Below are 27,803 nucleotides of genomic sequence, written 5' to 3' on the forward strand. Positions count from 1 at the left end.
GTCCCCCAAAGCTAAAATACAACGGCATGAGGTTGAGAGAGAAAGAATCATGGGAAAAGACGCATTTCTTGAAGAAAGGAGCTCTGTGATCCTGAGGAATACTAAGATTTTACTGATGATACTCTAAAGGGAAGTATTTCAGAAACTGTGAACCTGGTGGGTAGGCTGATTTCTTACCGATGGCACCAAACTTAGCTACTAAGTCTGGTGCAGCTCAGTTTCAGTTAGACTAGTGAGATAATACTAACTTGCAGAAAAGTTGCACCCGCGTCATGGGAGCCTTGAATGTCAGTTTAATAGTTTGACATTGTTCTGTTGTTAAGAGGGAACATAGAAAAGTTGGTTTTTTTTTTTTAAGTTTTATTTATTTATTTATTTTGAGAGAGAGAGAGAGAGCGAGCAGGGGAGGGGCAGAGAGAGAAAGAGGGAGAGGGCGAATCCCAAGCAGTCTCTACACTGTCAGCACAGACCCTGATGTGGGTCTGGAACTCACAGACTGTGAGATCATGACCTGAGCTGAAACCAAGAGTCAGACGCTTGCTTAACTGACTGGGCCACCCAGGCGCCGCCCTCCTTTTTTTTTTATTTACTGACTTGGGGTGGGGGCAGTTTTTGATTAGGAGAACCACAGGAGAATTCCGTTCCTGAAAAGCTTGATTTATCAAGAGTGCATTTGATGATTTGGGAGGAGGAAGAACAGATAGGGGGCTGTTCTGCAGTCCGGATCAAAGGTAGTAGAAGAACAATATTATTAGGTATAGAAACGGAAATGAGATAGATGCAAGAAACATTTTGTTGGAAGGATTTAGAACTTGACTGAATCTCTCCGGGGTCGGGCCGGGGGGGATGCATGAAGGTGCTAGGAGGTTGGTGTGGTTATTAACAGGTGAGGAGAAGGTGCGACGCTCTAATGTGCAGAGATTGAGGTCCTGTCCACACATTCTCGTGGAGCCATACAGCCAGGGAGGGGCTTAAGATTGGTGGCCTCCAATCTGAAGAAGCAGCTGGAGTAGGAGAGATCTGTTCTGAAACTTACCCATCAGTGTCTTCTCAGCACCTAATTTGATGTACGGCCTTCAAAGATTGGTCAACAGGAGGCGAGTTGAGGCAGTGGGTATAGAAAATTCACTCAAGAAGTTTGGCTCCGGGGGTGCCTGGATTGCTCAGTCCGTAGAGCACGTGACTCTTGATCACATGTTGTAAGTTTGAGCCCCACGCTGGGTGCAGAGGTTATTTAAAAATAAAATCTTTAGGGGCACCTGGGTGGCTCGGTCATTTGAGCGTCTCATCCTTGATTTCAGCTCCGATTGTGATCCTAGGGTCGTGGTGGGATTGAGCCCCTCGTCAGGCTCCATGTGGAGGGTGGAACCTGCTTAAGATTCTACCCCTCTCTCTCTCTTCCTCTCCCTCTGCCCCCCTCCCCTGCTTGTGTATGCTCTCTCTCTCTCTCTAAAGAATAGAATTGGATAGAATAGAAGGGTTCCTGGGTGGCTCAGTTGGTTAAGCGTCCGACTTCGGCACAGGTCATGATCTCGCCATCCGTGAGTTCGAGCCCCGCATTGGGTTCTGTGCTGACTGCTCAGAGCCTGGAGCCTGTTTCAGAATCTGTGTCTCCCTCTCTCTCTGCCCCTCCCCTGCTTGCATGCTGTCTGCCTCTCTTCCCTTCAAAAATTAAAAAAAAAAAAAAAAAAAAAAATCTCTTCAAAGATATTTCCACATCTAGGAAATTCGGACTACTATAAAAGGGCCTGGGTACTGATTTTCATATATTGCGATTCTTCCACTGATTAAATAGTAAACATGAAGGGAGAACATCACTTTTCTGACATTTGTTATATTTGACCCAGGCCTTTCTATAACCCCCCCCCCCCCCCCCCCGCCACCTATTGTGTCCCACATCTAGGGACAAAACAATATCAATAAAGCAATACTTGAAGAAAAGCATTGATTTTGTAGGAAATATACCGCAGGGCAGTTTTCTTTAAAGAAAATGAAAGATCGCTGTTCAGGTTTGACTGAGTCATTTGGTATGGTTAGCATTGTTTTCTCCGAGCCTAGATGTTACAGAGGTAAATATGAATGGGTTTGGGAACATGCCAGCACCTGCCCCTGCAAACTTCAAGAATTTGAAAATTGATGGCTATCACCTGAGAGCCGGCAGGATGCAGGTCACACAGAACCATCAGGATGGTGTGTTAATTGTAGAAGGGAAAGCCTAGGTGGAGAGGAGGCAAACTGCAGGGGCTCTGCCTTTGGAGGAGTAAGTACAGCTATTTTGGGGAAGTGTGGCAAACCTCTTAGCCAAAGGCAATTCCATTAAATGTCCCCACTCGTAGGATTCCCTTTGGCAAAAGAAGGCATTGTTAGAGAGGGAACGGGGACGCCTTCATCCATTAAAAACAAACCTTTTCTTTTTCCTGAAGCCAGAAGAGCTTGTGTAATTACAGTCTGGAGAGCTAGAGGTGATCACACATTTAAACCTACACCCATCAAAGCACTTGACTTAACTGACCAAGCAAGTCTAGCCGGGGCTTCAGAGAGAGACACCGGCCTTGGTGTTTACAGGGTCCAGGGCATCCCGGAAGCCGCTTCCTTGTGCCCTCTGCTGGCCCACGGTGCCATGACTCACTCTCATACCTGGACATGACAAGAGAAAAGAGATTTCCTTCTTTTTACCCCCTTGAATTACGTGTTGTCAAAAAAATAGACGAAACAAAGCAAGCTCTTTGAGATTTCCCTGAAAACTTGGCACCGATTGCCGCTAGTTGTTTTTTTTTTTTTTTTCTTTTTAAAGTGTCTTTTGTGTCCTATTCAATAATCCCCACCAGTTGTGTATGCTCTTTTTGAGGGATTCTCAATGAAAGAGTAACGGGTTTACCACAGTCCGCCAAACGCTCTAGGTTTTGCTCAACTGGTAGATAGATTTTAAAAATAGCTCTTGAATTTTGCAACGTGGTATGCCATGTGTGAGCTCCCGGGACAACATGTGTGCCACACATCACAAAACCCTTCACAAATGTTACCTAATTAAGCCGCACAGTATCTGACAGGTGGCGGCCTCCCCAGTGACTTGCAGGGAAAGGGTCCTACTGCGCATGCACCGTCAGCCCAGAACAATGTCTTTGTTGTCTTGTGGTTGTGCTGCCTCAAGAATGAGTCTTCGCGGATTGCCAGAGGAATAGTTAGACCACCCAATATCTTGTCTGGGGGTGGGGGGGGGGGGAATTACTGAGCAAGATTCATTCCCACCCAATAGCAACTTCCGATTTTTGCCAGGCAAAGCCAATTATTGATAGCCACATCAGAAACATGCAGGAGAGACTGGTACTTGGGTGTAGAACTGCCCGTCGAGGGAGCCCTCACGGTCTGGATTGACTAGAGAGGCTCCGGCCTTCGGTAGGAAGTTTAAGTCTGGGCCAGCAGCAGGTGATAGGGGGGTCCTCAGGACAGAGTTGTGGGGCGAGGGCCACACTAGGAAAATGGGAGCAGCTTGAATGGGGATGTGTATCCATCGTTAGATCTGAGAGCGGGTCGGAGGGACTCCGTCACCAGGCTGACCGCGGATGGGACAGAAGCCCTGTCTTGGGAGAAGACTTGGATTAGTGTACAGTTTTCACAACGAGGCTTTGAGAAGGAAGAAAACGACAAAACAAAACCCCCTGGGTATGGGCTAAGGAGTAGGGAAGGAGGACAGGGACTCAGAAAGCTCAAGGTAGCCTGGTTGTCAGCACTGGGGCGCTGACCGGAAGAGGCATCAGGTGTTAGCGTAGCAATTAAGAGTATGCATCCGGGAATCAAGTGGACTCGACACCTCCTAGCATGTGGTCTTGGGCAGGAGACTTCATCTCCGTGCCTCAGTCTCCTTGCTGGTAAAATGGAAATCGCAAAATTTCCTACCTTCCGAGGTTTTTGAGAAGATTAACTGACATGATGTATGTCAAGGGCCTTAAGGAGGACTTGATAAACGTTGGCAGTGATGGCGGTGCAGATGATGAAGAGGAAGGTGATGATGGCGATGATGAAGAATCAGAGAGTACGGCAGAAGTGCAGAACCGGCCCTGGGACACGTACTCGCTTTCTGGGTGGGGATCCAGTGACTGCCAGAAGGTAGGGAAGGGGGGTGCTGGGTGAGAACTAGCCTCGTGGTCAGTGAGCGCTTGGTAAATACTTGGTGTTAATGGAGGTGTGTCGACCTGGTGTAACCCCGAGGAGTTCGTTAGTGTTCCTTCTGTAGTTAGCCGATGATCCCTTGGTGTGGACAGTCGAATCAGACCATCGGTTCAACTCTTAAAACGTGTGCCGCTTTGAATGGAATGACTTAAACGAGGATTTTAAGGAAAACAAGTGTTTGCTTTTATGGATTCGCAACCCACTCTGTTCAGTCTTTCCCCCGGTTGACTACGCAGGATAAACCAGGACAAATGGCAGTCTACGTGATCCTTGACAAAACCCTTGACACATGTGGGAAGCTATATATAGAACTTAACGTGGTTTCTGTCTTTGTTTTGCTTCACTGCCCAACGTACGATCTTCCTCTTGGTTTGCGGATCAGGCTTTACAATGTCAGTACCCAGAGGTTAAAAACATAATAGAACTTTTAATTCAGTTGATGAATGTGTATTGATTTCTCATTATGCGCAAGGTATTAGGCTTTCTGCGCCATGGTCTCTCCACTTCCAGTCCCCTCTGGTACCTTTCATTCATTTATTCATCCAATGAATATTTATTATTTGGTTAATCTCTGCCAGGCACTTCGCTAGGTCTTAGGATGTTAATGAACAACCTCTGCCCAGAAAACCTGCGGTGCAGTCCATGTAGAAGGGTGTAGACAAAACAGTGTAGTGTGGTTGAGTACTGCGGTGGGGACACTTGACAGTCATGGGGGGATCAGCGACACCCCAGGGGGAAGAGGACATCTTGACATTTCCTGAAGTTCTGTTGAAAATACTGACTTTGACGTTCCAGAACATGACTTACAAGCCCTCTCCATTTCAGCACATCCAGCCCTTTCCCCAGCATTGAACCTTGCCTGGCAGTCATGTCCTGACTCTCTTGCCTATTCTCGTGTGCTGCATGGCTCAGCCCAGCGTTACAACATTTTTGGTGAAGCCTAGGGGCTTTGTTTATGGCTCTGCAAAGACTTTATGGCAAAGAACTAAAGAATCTTCTTCACTTCTAAAGACCGTTTCTCTTTAGTATATTAAGCATTTTCATGAGTTGTTAAGGTCATGTATATGGTGATTAAAATTTGGGGTCCTCATGGGGCGCCTGGGTGGCTCAGTCAGTTAAACACCGAATTTGGCTTAGGTGATGATCTCACGGTTCGTGAGTTTGAGCCCCATGTCGGACTCTGCTCTGACAACACAGAGCCTGCTTGGGATTCTCTGTCTCTTCCTCTCTCTTCCTCTCTCTTCCTCTCTCTCTGCGCCTCCCCAACTCACACACATTTGCTCACCCTCTCAGAAGAAATAAATACACTTTAAAATTTGGAATATTCCAAGAGACACTTCATAGTAACTTTCAAAATCTATTATATATAACATTTAAAAGTTGTACTGGGCTGCTAAGGGTTTCTTACTCTAGCTAGCATGGGGTTTTGTTGGCAAAACTCTGATCGTTGTGTTCTCCTTATGTTGAATTTCATGGAGTGAATGAAAAATTTAAAAGTGCTTTCACCTTGCATACATCGCTTAAGGACAGGGAAAACCTGGTGGCTTAGAGGTGATACCATATCATTATTAGGATTACATCTTTTTTTTTTTTTTAAAGAGATTTAACTGTACCATGCAAGGTTCTTATTCCATCGATTCTCTGACCATTCCAGCCTCTTTAGAGGGACACGTAGTAGTCAGGGACCCAGCCAGCCCTTCTCTATAGTTTCCCAGGCAACTGGTCATCCCATTAGGACTCACTGCTTTTATTTGTCCTGTTCCAGATGCTAGGAAAGGGCCATCCATCTGTTTTCTGCCCTTGGAGACCAGGTCTTGGTATGTTTCCTGTTTGTACTCTTCTGAGGTTTTATTTGTTTGCCTTTCTTGAGGAAAAATCGTTACCTGCTAGGGGGAAATTGCCTTACTGTTTGCGTACAGGCACATTTTATGTGCATATAATGTGCATAATCTTATACACAATAACCATTTTCTAGTTAACAACCTGATGATATTTACGTGATTGAGGCTAGTTAACAGATGACCAGAAAATACTTCTAATTCTTTCTTTCCGTGCTACAGAAAAGGAGAATTGGACAGGGCAGTAAGAAAAAGGGGAAAGTAAAGCAAAATTTCTGTGAGGAAATTTCTCAATTATTGATATTTTAGAAACTCTGTTTTGTTTTGTTTTTTTCGGGCTCTGTGCTGACAGCTCAGAGGCTGGAGCCCGCTTTGCATTCTGTGTCTCCCTCTCTGTCCCTCCCCTGCTCACTCTCAAAAATAAATAAATGTTAAAAAGAAATTAAAAAAAAAAAAACTCTATTTTTTAAACTGCGTTCTATTACTAAAGCACTATGATATGTGTGTGTTGAATAATTAAATGGCAAATGCTCCACAAAGTCTGTTTGTAGACAAGAAATTGGTCATCGTGTGAAATTAAAAAAATTCCATATGGATCTTTTAAATTTTTAAAAAATATTTATTTATTTTTGAAAGAGAGAGAGAGAGAGAGAGAGAGACGGAGCATGAGTGGGGGAAGGACAGAGAGAGAGGGAGACACAGAATCTGAAGCAGCCTCCAGGCTCTGAGCTGTCAGCACAGACCCCGATGCGGGGCTCGAATTCATGGACTGTGACACCATGACCTGAGCTTAAGTCAGAAATTTAACTGACTGAGCCACCCAGGTGCCCCCATATAGATCTTCCATGCCTTGGATATTCTACATCCCCGTTGATAGCGTGCTATGTGTGTGTATAAAGTTTGAACAAAGCCTGACTCCAGGTCTGGAGAAGGGATAACCTTAGAAAAAAAGAATATCTTTTAAATAGAAACATTTTTGTTTTGCTTTCCGATTGTTAAAGTAGTATGTACGTGTGGTAGAGAAATGTGAAAATACAGAAAATCCTGAATAAAGAAAATATAGATTGTGGTTAAGCCCCCCACCCCGCCACCCCAGCTGTAACATTCTGGCTTCTTTCTTCCCAGATTTTGGTCTGCACATATACATTCATTCAACAGATATTGAGTGCCCTCTGAGTGCCAGGCACTCTGATACATTCTGGGGATACACCAGTGGACAAGACACACACAGTTTCCTGCCCCAGTGGAGTTTACTTCTTATGTATGTACATTTTTATACCCGACTATTAGGATCAAACAGTGTGTATACTGTGCCTGATTATATTCCTCTGCCTTCTATAAGGAACACCCTTCCCTTGTTAACTAGTTGTTAGGATGCTGATTTTTCATGAGTACCTGTCTTTTTATCTTATGAATGTGCCATAATTTATTTATCCCCCAATTTGAGCTGTTCAGGCGCTTTTCACTTTTTTGTTATTCTGAAAGTAAGTGACCATGAACATCTTTAAGGGTACATCTTCACTTTCATAACTTCTCATTTCCCCAGGGTAGATGATTAGGTATGAGCTTAGCAGGTGTAAAATGAGGAACATTTTAAAGATCCCAGAAGCACTGTTAAATTAGCATCTGAAAAAGTTATATAATTCACACTTCTACTGGCAGCATATCTGTGCTCCTTTTATGCTCCCCAGTATTTATTATCAGGAAAAAGAAAACTTGACCAGTTCAACTGGTAAAAAGTAGTCTCATCATGTTTTAAATTGTATTTCTTTGATCATTTCTAAGATCACACATGTTATTCTATCTTTATTTCTGTGACTCATCCCTTAAAAGTTCTTTGCACATTTTTTTCTATCTAAAACCATTTTTATTTATTTATCAGTACCCTTTATATATTGAGCCATTCAGGCCATTATCATGTCTGTAGCAACTTTTTCCCTTGTTAGAGAATATATACTTTTTCCAGCTTCTCCCCCACCCAAATTATGAGAAGGGAAATGAAGGGGGGGGGGTTCCTTCTCTTGATATTAATGAGACATTGGATTTTAAGCCAGAATCTTCCTTCCTAACCATGGCAGCAATGGCTTAGGTGCTGTGAAAGCAGCACCTGCGATCAGTAATGCTCAAGAAGTAGGTTACTTCTACAGACAGGGCTGTCTTTATTTTTTTTTTTAATTTTTTTTTAACATTTATTTATTTTTGAGACAGAGACAGAGCATGAACGGGGGAGGGTCAGAGAGAGAGGGAGACACAGAATCCGAAACAGGCTCCAGGCTCTGAGCGGTCAGCACAGAGCCCGATGCGGGGCTTGAACTCACGGACCGCAAGATCATGATCTGAGCTGAAGTCGGACGCTTAACCGACTGAGTCACCCAGGTGCCCCCAGACAGGGCTGTCTTTAGTGCCAGCAGGATGCAGGTAGGCACGTGAGCACGGGGAGTGAACTGTACTTGCTAACTAATATGAAACCTTGCCCCCTCCTCCAATGTAGCAATCCTGGTGCATGTGGATTTAATTAGTTTCCAAAGAAGCAGTACCATTTATCCACATGTACCTCCGTGTGCACCTAGATAGGCTTTCAGGTTGTAGAAAGAAAAAGTTGGACCTCTTAGTTGTGGATGAATGAGTGAGATCCTGGCCCAAACCAGCTGCTGTTGTGAACAGGGGGATAGATTTATGTTTAAAACAGAGTAAACTGTGCAACCAGGTAATAATTGTGAGCAATGAAGTATGTTTGCTACAGTCACCATTAAAGAAACAGATAAATCACAGTAAATTCAACATGGCACTTGAGCCATTCAGTAAATGGGTATTTTAAGTTTCATTTGCTTTTGAACTAAGTGCAATAATTTATAGGGTAGGTCATTCAAAGATTAATGCTCGGAAAGCAGGAAAATCACTATACAGAAACATATCATTCATGTGTATTACATTGCGGCTTGGTCTGCCCGTGTTTCCATTATAAACCTGATTTTTCTAGCATTTATAATACAGCAGCAAAAAAGTTTGCCCAGGGCTAAAACTTGGTATTTGCCTCAACTTTCTGATATTCCAATTGTTATTGTATCCTTTTCTTTCTCAAATACGATGACATCTATCCCCGCGTTTTTAGATGTTTACATCATTACAACACCACTATTAATTCCAAAAGTTCACTTATTTTAGGAGCACAAATTTGGGGCTCCTGAATTCAGAATGCACCGACTTGTCATTGATTCTGAGCCTTTTCAAGATGGTTATAAAACTTACAAAGATGGTTTGCAAACACAATTCAAAGAGTGAAAAAGAAGGAGCGTTCAATGCCATGGATATAGCATCTTTGATTTAACAGCTACAAAGACGGGAATGCTCTAGGTCATGACTAAATGTGAGCCAGTCTATTAGAGGATTCATTTAAATTTGGCATCTCTAGTTTGATCAGGCTACATAATTTTGTCAAATCCATACACGGATACCCAATCTGCTTGCTAATCATTTGGTACCCAGCATGTCAACTAAGTACAGAGTTGACACTTACTTAGGAAGTACTGGGTGAACAAACGAATACACGAATGTTAGTTCAGTGACAGGCTGGCACACGCTTCTGAAGAGTCTCCATCTTGTAGTTCATTTTCCCATGAAAGCGTAATGTAAACGATAAATTCTCCCACAACAGCTCACTTCCAGCCATTACACTCCAGAACAAATCAAGAATCACTGTAAGCAGACAGAGAGCTGAACCCGTTTCCGTAAGAACCGCCCTCCAAGGCTGCCGAGGGTCCTGTGGTCCTGCTCAAAGAACGATACGGATTTCACGTGTTGTAAATAATTTGTCCTACTGTTGGTCACCTAGCTTTACCGCCTTTTTAAAAATGGTATTAAACCCCTCTCTTTCCTTTTACTTTAAAATCGTGCATCTCCGTCGTCCCTTTCTAGAGCCCTGAAGATGAGGCCTACCGGGTTTAGGTATGACTCAGGTTATACCGATCCCTTCAACCTTCAGACCACTGAATCCAAGCCTGCAGGCCCCTCTGAACAGGCTTGTCTGGGGGCAGCGGTTGTGGAAGATCGGTTCGCCAGCCAGCGGCTTCAGCACCAGCTGGCAACTCGGTAGAAATGAAAATTAGAGGACCCAGCCCAGAGAGACTAAATCTGAAACTCTGGGGAGGGGTCCGGCAATCTGTATTGAATAAGCCCTCCAGGTGATTGCAATGTACCAAGTGTGGAAAGGCTGTTCTAGGGCTTACTGGAGTCGGGACCAAGATGGGATCTTAATATTCGATTCCTCTGGGCAGCGAGCTCAGTGGTGGTGTGGGCTCTGGCTCCCAGCTGCCCGGTACGCTGTCGCTGGACGACACCCTCAGGGGGCCTTGGAGCTGTCAGAAGAGTTTGGTTTAAGGTTCAGACACGTAGTCCAAGGTATGACCAAATGGTCAGACGTGGTGGTGGGGCACGGGGACCCTCTGGTCCGGTGTGGCCAAGCTAGCTTCAGGATGACATTGGATACCCAAGGCTGCACGTTAGAACTTTGTCAGTACTTTGTAATACCTAATAGGAAAACATTTCAGCTGGATTTGAAATCGATCACATTTTCATAAGAAATTTCACGACGACGTTAATCAAATAAAGTACGATTGGATCCTTGAAATAGGAGTTGATGTATTTCAGTGGTCATAAAAACAGTTAAGACAACTTTTATCTCTTTGTTGGGTGAGTAAGATTCCTTATTAGTGATCACCAACCGTAGCGTTGAAAGCTCATCATTAAAAGTTCCTAGCTGTTATAGCTTATAGTCATTTCAAGCCTATAACCCAATTTTTTAAAAAGTTATTTTCAAGTAAGTAAGCATAAAGTTCTTTTTTAAAAAAATGAACAGGATTTCATATGGAAGTTTTATACTAATTCAGTGTTTAATATTTTTACTGATACTCTGAATTTTCTTTCCAGTTCTTACACATTTTTAAACACTGCGATAAATGTCTTTTGACCCCATATTCTCCCCCGTGTCTCCCAGGGTGCGGGGCACTGCAACTATGTGACCCTGTGGGGAAAGACACTGGGCAGCTACCCGCCCTCTGCTCCCTGGAAGCCCTTCACGTGATTGTATAATTCCTTCCCTTCTTTGAGTAAGCAGCCCTGGTTCTTCCAGTTGAGTCTGTTTATCTGATCCCCTTTCCAGACACCATTCTTGTGAAAGTTCTCCTGGTTTTCATGATCTCCCAGAAAACGTGGCATTCGGAGCTGAGCATGGCTCTTTGGATCATCATCCGCCTGGTGCCAGGACAGAAGGAATGTGCTAGGACCCGTGGTTCAGACGTTAAGTGCCAATGATTCCCATGAGGGACTTTAGAAATCCCTAGAATGTAGGGGCGCCTGGGTGGCGCAGTCGGTTAAGCGTCCGACTTCAGCCAGGTCACGATCTCGCGGTCCGTGAGTTCGAGCCCCGCGTCAGGCTCTGGGCTGATGGCTCGGAGCCTGGAGCCTGTTTCTGATTCTGTGTCTCCCTCTCTCTCTGCCCCTCCCCCGTTCATGCTCTGTCTCTCTCTGTCCAAAAATAAATAAAAAACGTTGAAAAAAAAAAAAATTAAAAAAAAAAAAAGAAATCCCTAGAATGTAAACTCCACGCAGGCAGTGACTCTCTTTTTCATTGTTTTATCCTTGACTAGGGCAGCGCTTAGCACATGCTATGTGCTCATTAAATAGTTGTAATATTAAGGAATGATTAAGTGAAAGATGTGGGAAGAAGCCGAAAGAAAGTAGATGCCTCCATGCTGTTGTCACAATGGTGAGGTTAGATGGGCTCAGTGAGTGGTGATACCATCCAGAGTGGCCCATTGTCGTGGTGTCCACCACTGGGAAACGTAGAGGCCATTTGTATGTTGGCGTCCATAAGCCAAGTCCTGCTAGTAAAATGAAGAATTGAATGCTACAACTTGTTAGATTCTTTCTTTTAAGGACAATTAAAATGCCTTTACTGACACAGTGCCTTCTAGCATTTACATCCGTTATGACCTGACACTCTTGTGTTAGTTTTGTTCATAGTAGAAGATGTATTCTTGAAACATGACTTGTCTTACTGGAACGACCTGTTGGCATGGTATGGTTTGGTCCTACACCTAAATCTACGCAGGGCGCTTGGTACGTGGTATATACTCAACAGTGTTCAAGTTCTACCAGATCTAGGATGTTGTTTCCTAAGACAGCCTAGAAGTTTGAAGTGAGGCACGAGAGCACCTAGCCTGACCCTCTTAGATTCAAATTCTTTCTGAACTTAACCAACTCATCTAACTTCTACTGACCCCATGTGTTTTACCACACTCGTGCTTCAAGGTGGCATGGTCACCCTGCAGTCTCCTCAGACTGAGTTCTGCCCCAGCCCTGGGCACTCTCATGACTCCTTCCCATAGGTGGGGGAGGATACACCCTGGGACTTGTAAGCTGCTTCAGTTTTCACTGGGGGATCTCAGGACTACCTCTAGCATTAAAGGTTCAAGCCCTCTTGGGGCAAGATGAGTTCTGCAGGGACATTGCTCCTGATGTTGGTCAGCGTGATACTGTGTCCTCTCTGCCAGAAGCCAGAGGAGAAATTCTCTCTCTCTCTCAGGAATAGCCTTGTGTCTTGTGAGTATCTTAAAACATAAAGGTATGGATGAAGTCAGTCTTGTAACTGATCGTGTTTCTAAAACGATCAGCTAAAAAGCTTGGCCCCAAACGCGTGGTCTATCACCAGCGTAAGATCCCATTGTCCGTATTTTTTAACTAACAAAATTCCTAGACCAATTTTACTATATAATCTTGATTCCTCCCCCTCCCACTCTGTATCATTTCATTAGTTTTTTAACTTTATCATGTAAAGTTGAACTGAAGTTTCGTAAGCCATCTTAAGTTGTTTTTGTTTTTTTTTTTGGAACATGGTAAGGTTTCAATAAATACGTAATGAATACTTGCATAACATAGACTAATGCAGCAAGAATGTTTAATGATTTTACCACAGAATATTAACGGCCAGGTGGAAATTGCCACTTTTGGTTTCTTTCTTACTAGTGTTTCTCAAAATTTACTGACCTGTTCATTATGGATGGGTTTTGAGGTTGAAGTTAGTGTAATAGCATTCAACTGTGAAAACTTTTTTCCTTAGAATCTTTCTTCTTTGATGTGGGGGGATGGGAGTATTTTTCCATTCACTTGCACTCATTAGAGGCAATTTCGTATGCCAGGCCATGAGCTTATCGGTGCCTGAGAAAATGGCTAACATTTCCTGTGTCACGTATGAATGATCTGGGTGAAACCAGTCATGAAAATGTGAAGCGGTAAGGAATTGGAGGTAGAACTCACAAGCCAGTACTGATTTTATCCGAAAAGTGGCTAAGCATCCCCACCAGTTTCTTTTTAAGTTCTTATACCGATCTAAGTTGTAGATTTTGGGAAATCATTGTCTGATTACTTTTTGCTTGCCGGTGTAGCTCCCCAGTAAGCAACCCCAAAGGAAACCTAAAATCAAAGCATGAAATACATGTGTGTGTGTCAGTGGGTATAATGAATCCCTATTAAGAAGGTATTTATAGGGGTGCCTGGGTGGCTCAGTCAGCTGAGCGTCTGACTCTTGATTTAGATTCAGGTCATGATCCCAGGGTTGTGGGATCAAGCCCTGCGTTGGGCTGCATGTTGGGCATGGACTCTGCTCAAGATTCTCTTCCTCTCCCTCTGCCCCTCTCCCCTGCATGTGCTCTCCCTCCCAAATTTAAACAAGGCATTTACAATCTAGTTGAGAGAACAAGATACAGGTAAGTGAGCAGAAGGTTGCTACGCATAGATACAGCTAATAAGTAAATGGTGTAGCTGGTTCCTGTTAGGACTGAACTCGGGCATATCATTTAAGGCAAGGCTGGCAGAGCAGATATTACAAGAGGTGGGTTTGGACTTGGATCTGAAGAATGCCTTGGAAGGATGGAGAGGAAGAAGAGGGACATCCCAGGTACGATGAGCAAAAGTGAAACGCCGGGACAGCACGCACTCAGAGGCCAGTGGACCCAGCACCCGTTCTTGAAGAAGAGGGTTTCGATCAGGCCAGTTGGTAGAAGGGCCTCTTACTCAGAAATGGAGATTTTTATCGTGTCCATTCTATGTTTCCACAATTTTGGAAAGACTTTGGAACAGAGAAAGGATACAGAGTACACAGCAGTGTGCCTCTCAAACTGAAGTGAGCATATAGATCCTAAGGGATCTTGGGAAAATATAGATTTTGATTTCGGTCTGGGGTGGGGTCCTAGACCACCTTTAAGAAGCTTCCAGGTGATTCTAATGCTCATGTTGCACGAACCTCACTTTAGATAGCAAGGACAGAGTACTATTTTAAGAAGATTTATTTGACAGTAGTGATTTGATCGGCAGGACAGTGCTTCATCTGAGTAGGATCTTGGAGTCAAAGAGAGACCTAAAGATAATCGACTAGTCCATTTCTTTATATTGCCATTGGAAAACCAAAGTAAAAAACAAACAAATGAGGTCTGAAGGTCTTCCTATAGTGGGGGCCGGACCGGAACTCAGTCCTCCTGGCTCCCACTCAGTACCTTCTCCTCCACTCAACAGTGGTGGCTGGGTGTCTGTGGGGTGAAGGACTGCAGAGAAGCCGATGCCTTGGGAATGGAATGGCATGGCTGGACACAAGAAACCTTGTGAATGGAGAAGCAACCACTCCCGGTAGCTGATTTGCTGGGGAGTGAGGAAACTCCCACGAAAGTGCTGAGGTTTACATCGTGCTAGAATGAACAGATACCGCATTGTTCGGCCAGAATGGAGAAGTCAGCCAGACAAGAGGGGAGCCCACTTGACCAATTGGGAGCTACCACAACTTCATAGTCTTCTTGTAAAGGGATAAATGCCACATGAGTTTTAAAATCCATCACAGGCAGCAACTTTCCCCAGCAATTGAGAACGCGTTCCCTCCGTTAATGGAACGCATCAGTGATGGTATGTGTTGAGTGTCGAGTGTTGCCAGGCAGGTGGTCTCTCGCCTTTCCACCAGCTCCTTCCTGTGCCCAGCATGGAGGAGGAGACCTTGGCGCTCAGCTGAGCTGACCGGCGCCTGGTGGTTTTCCTCTCTGCTCTTGGAGTAAGAGAGGGATTTATCCCACCTGCTTTTCCAGATGTAAAGTTCTTTTGGCTTCAAGCACCGGCAGCAATAAGGGCTGGGAGGAGTGTGGATTTCCCCGAGAAGGTGGAAACATGGTGAGAGTATGGGTGCGGGTGTGATACTTGTTTTCCAGGACCTCAATCGGCCCCCACCGGGTTTTGGACTCTGGTGTATTACACAGCGTAGCCAGAGCCTGTCCGGGAGATGGCGGGTGTGCTTGTGCGTGCAGGTGCACACGCACGCACAGGTGGAAACACTCACGCGTGTTCAAATATTTTGGTTTCGGTTTCGGCAAACTGCTGATTTCATGTGGAAACTTTGTTCCTTTTTTTGCTTCTGTACTAGACATAATAAACATTGAGGGGGATACTATTTCCAGAGCTGTCCCGAGTTGACAAGAAATAAATGTGAGGTTCCCCTCTACCCAGTAACTTTTTATCATATGATTCCGTTTTTAAACTATATGGAACTATATAGTTTTGTCTTTTTCCTCAAAATATCAGTGTGAGATGATTTCCAAAATCATTATGGACCTTCACTATTAATCAGAAAATGCATGCGTAGCGATCTGTGAACCTAGTTACCAAAAATTTTAACACCTCACGAAGGTATTTTTTTTTAACGTTTATTTATTTTTGAGACAGAGAGAGACAGAGCATGAACAGGGGAGGGGCAGAGAGAGAGGGAGACACAGAATCTGAAACAGGCTCCAGGCTCTGAGCTGTCAGCACAGAGCCCGACGCGGGGCTTGAACTCACAGACCGTGAGATCATGACCTGAGCCGAAGTCGGACGCCCAACCGACCAAGCCACCCAGGCGCCCCTCACGAAGGTATTTTAATATAGAGCGTGACCTATATGGGTCTTCTCAAATATGAGCTAATTTGAGAAATTTAAATTTCAGTATTTCTTGAGACATTTCTCATTTCTTGGTTTAGTTGTTGCGGTACAAGTAACATTATTGCCAGTTTTAATTTTTTGAAACCTGTATTATGTCTTTAGAAATATCTAAAGGCAACATATATTTGACAAATATGTTAAAAGTTGAAGAATAGTGGTCTTTACAGATGTAGCCCTTTATGTAAGGAAACTGTGGGATATTTTCTCATATGCTTATGAACATATACATGTTGATAATTTGAAAACATATATGGCTTCTGAAGATTGTACTTTGAAGCTGATCTTATATTAGAAAAAATAATGAAGGCAATCCAAGACTACATGCTTGTAAAAAAACAATAGTAAATGTAGGTAACTGCTGTTCACACTTGGTGTATGTCCCCTCTGACCTTTCCTTGTGCTTGCCCACATACATACATACTTGTGCATATGTTGGGCTGTATTTATAATTTAGTTTCCACTGTAATGCTTCATTAAGTTAGGGAGGTTTCCTTAAGCATTTGTAGCATACAAACTGACTACGGGTTTGTGATGTTAATAACTTCTGTCATTCTTTTAAAAAAAATTTTTTTTTAATGTTTATTCACTTTTTGAGAGGGTGCAAGCAGGGCAGGGGCAGAGAGAGAGGGAGACACAGAATCCAAAGCAGGCTCCAGGCTCCGAGCTATCAGCAGAGAACCCAACGCGGGGCTCGAACTCACGAACCGTGAGATCATGACCTGAGCTGAAGTCGGACGCTTAACTGACTGAGCCACCTAGGCGCCCTGATATCTGTCATTTTTAATTAAGGTTTGCAGATGTAGCTTAATGATGAGCATTTTAATCCATAGATCAAATTCCATGCATTCACTTTATTTTAAAATGTATTTCTAAAACATTTGACTGAGTTATAATACCCTAACTTATAGTTGTAGGTTCATGTTTAGCCACCAGGGTTGTGTGGCTCTCTCGATGCTTATATGGATCATGGAGTAACTTGTGGAGTTATATTGCACTAAATACTCCTTATAATACTTTGTCAAGTGCAAAGTCAATGAGCATATCACACTCAAAAAGTGTTAGGGATATATTTGTACTTAAACAATAGTGAGTACTGTTGTAACGAACTTTTTGGCTGTGTTCAATTTTTTTTTTAAGTTTATTTATTTATCTTGAGTGAGCAAGAGAGAAAGCACACACTCCGGGAATGGGGGTAGAGATAGGGAGTGAGAGAATCTCAAGCAGGCTCCACACTGTCAGCACAGAGCCCGACCCAGGTCTTGAACTCAAGAACTAGAAGGTCCTGATCTGATCCGAAATCAAGAGTCAAGACACTTGACTGAGCCACCCAGGCGCCCCTAGCCTCGCTCCATTTTGATTACATTTATTCATTTTCTTTTGCAACATTCAAGTGGAATCTATAAATTTGTTGGATACTTTTTTTTTTTTTTTTTCCCCCTGCAGTGACCAAAAAATGTTCTCCAATGCTAGGAAAGAGTCAAATTCTTGGTAATTGACCATTTACTCAAGATTGAGTCACAGGACTCAAGAAAGCCTGATTACTAAATCTTAACATTAAAAATTCTGATATTTCACCATATGGTATCTGGGATTTTCTTGAAATTAAACTGGGGTGGAGCCAAGGCATGTGTGAAGGTACAGATGATACAAAATTGACGATCAGTAGATAATTGTTGAAGCTGGGTAATAGCAATTTGGGAGTTCATTGTACCATTCTTTTTACTTTTGCATATTTAAGATTTTCTATAAGTTGAGTTTAGCACTTATTTTCAATTTTTTTTTTTTTTTAAGTAGGCTGCATGCCAACAGGGAGCTTGAACTCACGACCCTAAGATCAAGAGTCGCATGCTCTATCCACTGAGCCAGCCAGGCACCCACTATAACAAGTTGAAACAAGAGAGGTCATAATTGTAGCCTAAAACCTTGTGACAGTTCAACCTTCAAGTGATAGGTTCAGGTTGAAATACATTGCCAAGATGCGCTTCTGGAGGAAACTCTAAGAATCACAGAAGAATCCTCATGGACATTGTCATGAATAAATATGTCTCATCTGATTCCTTACTTAGAAAATGTAAGGAGAGGGGCGCCTGGGTGGCTCAGTTGGTTAAGCGTCCGACTTCAGCTCAGGTCACGATCTCGCGTCTGTGAGTTCGAGCCCCGCGTCGGGCTCTGGGCTGATGGCTCAGAGCCTGGAGCCTGCTTCGGATTCTGTGTCTCCCTCTCTCTCTGACCCTCCCCCGTTCATGCTCTGTCTCTCTCGGTCTCAAAAATAAATAAACATAAAAAAAAAAATTAAAAAAAAAAAAAAAAAAACGTAAGGAGAGCTCCCATCTCCCTGGCAGTCAGTGTGGCAGGCTAATTTCCCAAGGGGGCCATAATGATACCTCCCAACCCAGGGAGGTTACCGTGTGACTTTGACACTCTTCACTTAGATGGGGGCTGTGCACTCTCTTGCACCTGGGAGAGCATGTAACTCCAGCAGAAGAACTTGCTGCACGAGACTGTGTTAGAAAAAGGAATACAACTTCTGCCTGGCTCTCTTGGTCTGCCTGGTTTCTCTTGAAACCCAACATTGTGCTGTGGGGAAGGCAAGCAGTTACGTGTAGCACCCCTGTATAGTTGTTCCAGCAGATGGCCCCTGCATAGGTCCCAGCTGTTAGCCAGCATCAGCCCCCGACATGTGAGCGAGCAAGCTTCCTAATGATTACAGCTCCAACCATCCAGTCACCCCCACCCTTCGAACCTTCCAGCCAAGTCCCCAGACACCACGGTGCAGAGAGAAGGCTTTTCTGCTTTCCCCCTTCTGAATTCTTACCCTCCGAATCTGTGAATGTAATAAAATGCTTGTGGGCTTATGCGACTTAAGTTTGGGATGATTTGTTACACAGCAGCGGTAACTGGATCAGTCAGCACGTGTTATTGAGGAGAATCTTCTTTCTCAGTGATCTCTCTTTCCAGAACATGTCCAAAAGATACATGTTTACTCAAGGACTGTGTTTGGATTATTCATCATTTTTACTATTTCCATCAACACGATGACTGATTGAGTTACAAATCAAGAGTTACACTGTGGATCCTCCATTGTTCCCCAGAAAAAACAGCTTGCAACTGGGCAATCAGGTGCATCAACTTACTCCACCCTGCACCCTCATCAGGACTGTCTTCCCCTTCCCACCTTCCCCCTGCATCAGGACTGTCTTGTCCTACTGGAACTCTAGAGCCATGCCCCCTGCCCCTTACACCGGTTGAACTGGGAGCAGAGAAGAGGACAACCTAATCTGTAGATTGGGAAGGGGAACGTCAAGGAGCCTTTCTCTTCCCATTTCGATCTGACTCCCTGCTGCTCTACTGTGTAAGCAACACCCTTTATTGCTGCAGACGTAGATGGTGCTGCTTCTGCCGGATTCTGCCACACTTTCACATCGTGTCATTTAAAGAAAAAATCGATTTTTTTCAGTGGCAAACAGAATAAAAGATGTCCAGCACTTCTTCGGGTGTATCTGATACATCTACAAGACTTGATTCATACTCTGCCCACGAGTGTTTTATGCGGGTGTATGGCAGACACCTGCTAACTTTCACTCTTATTTGCAAAGTTGCGTTTCTCAAGTTTGACGGTGGGTCCACAGAGTTTGCTGTATCTTTTGTTATATACTTCTATATGTCTTAACTACTTGATAATATTCACACATACATGATAGTAATTAGTAATTACTCTTCTGGACTTTTGTCATCGATATCATGTGACATCCATCGGGGCCGTAATAACGGAAGGTTGCCAGTATTCCATTCCACTCTGTCTCCAACCATCACACATAGGTCGAAACTTAGTGGATAACTTTACATGCTTCTCTGTTGTGTCGTATTTTTACTTCAGGGTGTGTTTGCTCTAAGAAATGCCTCGTAATGATGATGGTAGTCTTTCCTCGAGAGTTGAGATTATTAAGATTCGCTCTGAAAAATCATTACTTTGTAGTATGCTTTGGGGAGGGGAAGCAGTAGAAACATCGCTGCACGAGATGTGTTTAACATCTCCTGTTCTGAAAAAGCAGATGTTCTGCATGAAAACATTATCTGGGCCCATTATTTTAAAGGAATAAATTTTAGTACATTCTACATCCAACTATATCCCCAACCAGTTTCCTAAAAAGTCCCTAAAATACAGTCTGCTGTATGTAACAAACCAGCATGTGAAGATGAATTATTTAGAATGTTACTTCCTGATCGTCTTATATTTAATGTGGTTGTTAACAAGGACCTGCTTTGTATTCCGGAAAAGCTACATTTTGTATAATGTACCGTAAATGTTAAGTTTAGGATGTGGGGTAACAAATGGTGCACTCAACAAATGAAAATTTGTTAGAAAAAAATGCAGATAAAAATATGCAATAAAAGCAGGTAATTCCCTATCACGGACTGTTACCTAATGAGGTAGAGACTTCAAGCTTGAAGAACAGTTAAGAATGGAGGAGAGGAGGAGAGTTGAATTAGACATTGTTTTCATTGATCGCTACGGAAGGACATGGGCTGGAGTTGGGTGTTAAAGGCGCTAGAGAAAGTTTCAGAGGAAATAATAGAGACCTGTCGTCATTCTGAGATTCCCACACTGACTCCGAACAGGAAAATGTAGGTCGAAAAAATTGCAAACTATACCTTTGCTTACTTCCTGCTGTTTAAGTTTGTAAATTTCTCTAAGCGATGCTAAGAGGTTAGGTATCAGGGCATCATGACTGGTCGCTAAGCGCCAGGAACCCCCAAATACCTATCTGCCGTGTTGATAACACCTGAGCCTGATGTCCTATCGGTTGAACTAGGAATGTGACTCAAACATTTCCATATATTGCTTTGTAAAAATGGTGCATCGGGTCTGGGACAGAAATAGAAGTCCGTCCATTTTGAACAAAGGTGGCAATAAAAGCCAAGAGGATGTTAAGCAAAGAGAAGTTTTATACCAGAGTTAATGCCACTCTGGTATTTTTTCATAGCAAATAAGGCCCTGGGACTAAGGGTGAGTGAGTCTCCAGTCCGTTAAAGTACTTTTCTCTTTTGATCAACTCGTCCCAAACCACCCTGTTCTCAGATTTCTCACCTCAGCACATTCATTTTATAGTCGATCTATGTACTAGATTCCTGTTCCTTAGTCACATTTATAAATGTACTCTGAGTTTTACTTATTTCATTGCTAAGTTTTTGACATATTGGCCTATTTTTATAATCATGCTAGTAATGAAATAGGTAACTTCAATAAATTGAACATTTAGATGCAGTGACAATTCCTAATTTGAGATGATCCTGTTCCCGTAACCTGAATGTCAGCCGAGACTAACAGAATAATTTTCATACGGTACATGTGCGATCCTGAAGATTATAACAATTATTAAGAACACAATAAGATTATTGGAAAACTCATAATTAACCCGGTCTTTCAACCTCATTAGTGATATTACTCTCTTCCTCTAAAACTGCCTATTGTCCTGCTTATGACTTGATCAACTGGGGACCACTCTGGACTGTGAACCATACTTTGATGAGGACGTGTACTTTAGCACCTACCTGTTTAGATTTAGAATTATTCTGTATTTGTGAAAAATATCGATGTGGTGCTCTGTGCTGTGCTTCCTAGTACAGCTCGTGTTTTCCCATAGTATGTTCTAACACTTTTAATAGTGTGGTTTTCCTATTTTGCTGCCAATGCTTATTTCAATATATTATTTTTGTCACAGGTAATAGGTTTACCTCTTTTTTTTTCCCATCCAAAGGGGAAATGGAGGTGTTTCTTTTTTCTTCTATTTTAGAGACAGGAGGACAGGGGAGGGGGAGGGGCAGAGGGAGAGAGAATCGCAAGCAAGCTCTATGCGTGTTCAGTGGTGAGCACTACTCGGGGCTCGATCCCATGACCCTGGGATGATAACCTGAGCCCAAATCAAGAGTCGGATGGTTGACTGAGCCACCCAGGCGCCCCAGGAAATGGAAATTTTAACTATAAAATGGTTTTAGCTCTAAAATGGTTCAATTCCTTTTTTTATGATTTGATGATTTTTGATGACATCATGCATTTATTTCATCTGTTAACTGGATACTGAGAGTTGTTTTTTTGAATTTCCAGCTAGGCCAACTCATTTGTATTATAGGAGCACGGTGATTTCTAGGGCTCCATGATAATACCAGATTAGCTTTCCACCTTCGTAAAGACACTTTCAACCAGCCCTACGTCATGAAATACTCTGAACACATTCAGCATTTTAACATCGGACCGCAACTCCGATATTACTGAAAAAGAAACCGAACACAAATGGATCTCAGTAAATTGTGTCCCAGTGATGGTCTAATCACATCGAGAGAATGACTTCCCCAGTAACTGTCGGTGCCCTTCAGTTAGACTGTGCTGGTTTCTTCTGCAGTAAAACTGCCAGTGGAGTCAAGCGGTGAAGTTTGGAAAACGGTTCAATTTTAAGACTCTAAAGTTCTCATTTTCAAAACGCTTTGGTTTTCCCAGAAAATGTTTACCTCCACCATCTCCCCCCCACCCCCACCGCACCCTAGCATTTCCCAAATGCTCCCATCTCTTCTTACACATCGATTTGTCTTTCTGGTGTGTGCCACGTTTGGAAGCCTCATTAAAGCAGCATCTGTTTCTCTTTTAGGAGAAACCCGATGCCAGCCCCACGTCACTTCAGCTGCGGTCCCAGATCGAAGTAAGCACAATGACTTTAATCGTCTATTTTTGCTTCTGCCTTTTTTTTTTTTTTTTAAGTGATATTCTGTACAAATCAGATGAAGCCTGCCGCTCTGGCTGTGCTCACGCTGTGCCTCTTTTCTCCTAGGAGTCGCTTGGCTTCTGTAGCACCGTGTCAACACCAGAAGTGGAGAGAAAGTAAGTTTCCCTCCTGCCCGGGATCGGAATTTGGAAGAAGGTTCCTCTGAGGTCCATCCTGGTGGGAGTCAAGTGGGCGACTGTGTTGTGTATGTGCTACGGAGCATGATGTCATTTTCCTTGCATGGGGTGTGTGTGTGTGTGTGTGTGTGTGTGTGTGTGTGTGTGTAGGTGGGTGCGAGTGTGTTGTGTAATTTAGTCGATGATGCCTAACGACTCTGCAAAGAGTTACTGGTTTCACACTGCTTCTTATGAGTGAACCCTAAATAAATACCTGGAAACAAGCATAGAGGAAGGAAAAGGACAGCTAGGTCCACCAACGTGGGTTTTCTTCTTTTATACTAGTTTCTGATAGAGGAGGAAAGTCCTAAAGAAGCACAGTACAAAAAAAAAAAACAACCCCAATATATTCCAAAAAACAATGACTGGAAACCCCTCTCTGCACCTTGCTGTGGTGGGTGACCTTAAAACAAGAATAGATGCCTGTGACCAAAGACGGCAAAGGCTCACTTTTCTTTTCTGTTGAAGGCAATATTTTTACCTCTTTGTCCTGACTTGGACCCTGTAATTTTTAGTCTCCTGGAAGATAATTCTATGTTATATTTCGTATTGCCAGTATTTCTTTTAGGCACCTTTAAAAAACCAAAACAAAGCAAATGGGTTTTTTGTTGTTTTGTTTTGTTTTCTATAACCTTTCCTTTTTCCTCTTTATTCCATCATAATTACACTAGAATGTTCCATTTGTGATCTTCTGAGGTAAAGAAATTTTAAGAAAGTGCTCAGCTTTATACAGACACTTCCTTTGGCACAGAGCCACTTACACGGTTTTGTGCCAAGAGAAGCATAGAAGTGGTTTAGGAATAAAGTATTTCTGGAATGAAAAGCACACATTGGGAGAGCGTGTGTGTGCTTTACAGCACAGCTCCGCCTAATCCGTCCACGTGTGTGCTGCTGGCCAGAGGCAGCTTCAAGGGGGTGGGGGGAGGCTGTGTTGCCAACGCTTCGGTTCTCGAGAGGCTAAGCAGATTTGGTTCAGTCAGGACTGAGGAACATTGGGGTGATGAGCAAAAAGCAAACCAAGGCCACTGCCCACTCAAGGTTAGACGATCGATGTGCAATTAACTCGAATCTCCTTGGCTTTAGTTGCATGTAACCCCCTAGCACCTTAGCGTGGAGGCTGAAGTAGCTTGGGGATTTGGGTCGACATTGATTCGGAAATTGGACGTACTATGGCTATAGATGAAGTTGAGTGTGGGCAGCAGCGCGGAGTTAATGGACTGGAGGTTCTTCTGACTTCCTTCGCTACCTATTTGGCATGATTCAGGCCGAGAACTCAGGTGTTCGTTCAGAATCTGAGTCCTTCAGGAAACAAGACATGTTTGCCTTTCCTCCTAAGAGGAAGTGACTCACCAGATTTGCACCAATCTTAAGTTAGGCTGGATATTCTTCCCCTCAATTATGGGTAGTCATTCTTTCCGTGTTTATATCCTTCACTTGGTAAAATGCGACATGGCTTTGTGGCCAAGAAAGAGACTCTCAGCCTTCTCTGAGGTTAACGAAACATTTCGAACACACAGCACACAGCACTGTTGATAGCCTCAGCCTCTCCATCTGTACCACCGCCATTTTGCTTCTGTTCTTTTAAATGTTTTACTTAAACTGAAGTGTTTCCAAGTAACTTGGGAGTTTTAATCCATTTTGTCCTATATTTCCTTATTAACGCTTTTTGGAAACTATGGTACCCTTTTTTTCTTCCTTTAAAGAACTTTTGAAAACTTTTAAACTTCCAGAAAAGTCATAGGAATTGTGCAGTGAACTTCCATATAACTTTTACTTAGATTTACCGGGTTGCATGCTCTTTTTCTCCCTTCTAGACAGACACACACACACACACACACACACACACACACACACAATACCGTAATTTCAGAACTATTTGAGGGTAAGTTAAAAATTCTGTGATCCTCACTCCTCGATACGTCAGAATTTATGTCCTAAGGACAAGGCCATTCTCACAGAACTCAGAGTACAGTCCCATAGAGAAGAATTTTAAAAACAATTTTCTTTCTTTTTAATGTTTAGTTATTTTTGAGACAGAGACAGAGTGCGAGCAGGGGAGGGGCAGAGAGAGAGGGAGACACAGAATCTGAAACAGGCTCCAGGCTCTGAGCTGTCAGCACAGAGCCCAACGCGGGGCTCGAACTCGCAAACCATGAGATCATGACCTGAGCTGAAGTCAGATGCTCAACCACTGAGCCACCCAATAGCGATTTGCTTAATACACAGTTCATGCTCCAGTTTCTCTAATTGCCACAATAGTGTTTCTTTATAGCACTTTCTCGTCAATCCAACACTTAAAAAAATTACTCCTCACATTTGCATGTCCTCTTTCTGGTCATATTTAATCTGAAAGCGTTTCTTGGCCTTTCTTTGTCTTTTATGATATTGACGGGGTCTTTTAAGAGGGTAGGCTAGTTGTTTTGTGAAATATTCCTCCATCTGGGCTCCGTTTTAGGGTTCGGGTAGTGCATTTTTGATGTTACGTTCTTTTCAGTTCACTACATCATGACGTCACTTCGTCCCATTGTTGGTGATACTCATTTTGATTATTTGATGAAGGTGATGTCCATCAAGTTTCTTCTGAGAAGTTAGAACTTTCCCTTTGCAGTTGGTAAATACTTTGTGGGGAGATAATCTGAGACCTCGTAAATGGCTTGCTCCTCATCAGACTTTTACCTGATGGTTTCAGATTCTCTCAATGATTGTTGCCTAAATCAGTTTTTATGGTGATGTTTACAAAACGATGATGCTTGGGGTGCCTGGGTGACTCAGTCAGTTGAGCATCCGACTCGTGATTTTGGCTCAGGCCACGATCTCACAGTTTGAGATTGAGCCCCATGTCGCGCTCGGCACTGACAGCCCGGAACTTGCCTGGGAATCTCGCTCTCTGCCCCTCCCCCACTTGTACACTCGTGTTCTCTCTCAAAATAAATAAATAAAACTAAAATAGAAATGATGATACTTATTCTTAAGTTGCTCATTATCTTGGATTAAACCCTCCAAAAGGTGTTTGTTTTTTAATAAGATGGACACTCTAGCTCCAATTATAATCTGGGTACTTTTGTTTCTATGGAATTATTTGTATTTTTGTACTTGAAAATGTGCCGTTCTTCAGATACAAATGCTGCTTGTAAGCCCTGGAGGATGACCTGGCAAACCAGTTGGTTGTGTCTGGTTAAATGTCCACAAAGTAGCTGCCAACCCAAATATCATTCTGAGTCAGCAGTCTTATTTAATGGGCAGAACATTTCTTCTGCTTTGTATTTAAAAGGCAAGAGAACTCAGTAGACAAAAGTGGGCAGATTCTACAGCAGCCCACCCTTGAAGCAGAGGCCTCGATGACAGGATGGGGGGGCCTGTCATTGACCCTTGTGGCTCCCACTGTCCAGGGATTGGCCCTTGTGGCTCCCCCGCTGTCCAGACCCTCAGCACAGCTTTCTCCCTCCCTTCTCCCCCAGTTAAAACCTGAGCTAAGGAAGGTATCAGGTGTCAATTATAATGTAAATACCTGATTTCTAAAAAACAGTCACGTCACGAAGTGGTATTTATCATTTACCAGGGTTTACAATCTCGAGTTCCAGGAATACAGCTCTAACCAGAAGAGAACAAAGAGGGTGGGAATATACCTGACATCACTTCACCTGGAGACACTGCCCAATGGGGCTGCTAAGGCTGTATTTGGCCTGTAGGTGTGTGAGACCTGCATGAGGGATGGATGGATGGATGGATGGATAGATAGATGTACAGACAGACAGGAAGAAACATACATACGCACATACATACATAGAACAGACCTGCCCCCACCAGTTTGACAAAGGCTTCATTCATCCTTATTTTCTTACAATCTATCTGGTCTCTCTATATGCTTTCACTGAAAATATAAAAAAGGCCAAGGGAATTTTCATTTGAACCTCTTCTATTTATATCCATTTACACTGCCTATTGATGAGACTATCTGTTTTATTACGCCGATCTTAGATTTGCGTCAACTGGCCAACAAGCTTGAACATTAGTTACATTTTTTGGTACTCACCAGTTAATCTCAAGAATATCTAGCGAGAAAGAGTTTTTTGCCGGGAACATTCTTTATAACTGTATTGGGGATGCATTTAGCTACAAATAACAGAAAACATGACATAAAGCAGCATGAAAAAAAATACAGTGTTCATTTGATATATCCTCGTTCCAGGGGGGGTGTCTAGGGCCGTGCTGTGGCTCAGCTGAGCCTTCCGGAAGCCAGATTATATTGTTTGTTCTTTTTGTCAGTCTCCTGGTTTTATAGTGGCTGCTGCCGTCTCCCAGGTGGGAAGGAGAAACGGGGTGAAGAAGGTAAAAGGGCAAAAAGCCACAGGCGTACCCTTTAAAAAGCTTTCCTAGAAACCCTGTCCCACACATTCCAGTTTGTGTCACTCGTTTCTTCATGCAGCAGCTGTTCACTGGGCACCGGCTTTGTGTGCGGGACCCTGTTTGGGGCTCTAGGATATGTGATGAGCTGACATGAGCTGCATGGAGGGAGCTGGAGTAAATCATTTGTATGCTTTAGACTCTGCAATGGAAAAAAATAAAGCAAAGAAAGTAAGCCCAAAATTGGGACACGTGGCGACCATTGCCATAGGAGAGTTTGGGGATGTGCGTGTTTTGTTTTGTTTTTACATTTGATTGATTGATGGATTGGAGACAGAGCACGAGCAGGGGAGGGGCAGATTGAGAGGGAGACACAGAATCCAAAGCAGGCTCCAGGCTCTGAGCCATCAGCATAGAGCCCGATGCAGGGCTGAAACCCACAAACTGTGAGATCATGACCTGAGCCGAAGTCAGACGCTTAACCCACTGAGCCACCCAGGTGCCCC

General features: G+C 43.4%; 1 protein-coding gene across 3 annotated transcripts in view; it reads left to right on the top strand.

The window, feature by feature from the left end:
* Positions 1-27,803, top strand: part of SASH1 (SAM and SH3 domain containing 1) — a 316,969-nt gene that overhangs the window by 184,628 nt on the left and 104,538 nt on the right. For all 3 annotated transcript variants that reach the window (XM_042940041.1, XM_042940040.1, XM_042940043.1), the window contains exons 3-4: positions 22,664-22,714; positions 22,844-22,893. In XM_042940041.1, the coding sequence (XP_042795975.1) occupies positions 22,664-22,714; positions 22,844-22,893 (101 nt within the window). The remainder of the gene's footprint in view (positions 1-22,663; positions 22,715-22,843; positions 22,894-27,803) is intronic.

Source organism: Panthera leo, chromosome B2 (assembly GCF_018350215.1).
Source record: "Panthera leo isolate Ple1 chromosome B2, P.leo_Ple1_pat1.1, whole genome shotgun sequence".
NCBI classification, from domain to species: domain Eukaryota; kingdom Metazoa; phylum Chordata; class Mammalia; order Carnivora; family Felidae; genus Panthera; species Panthera leo.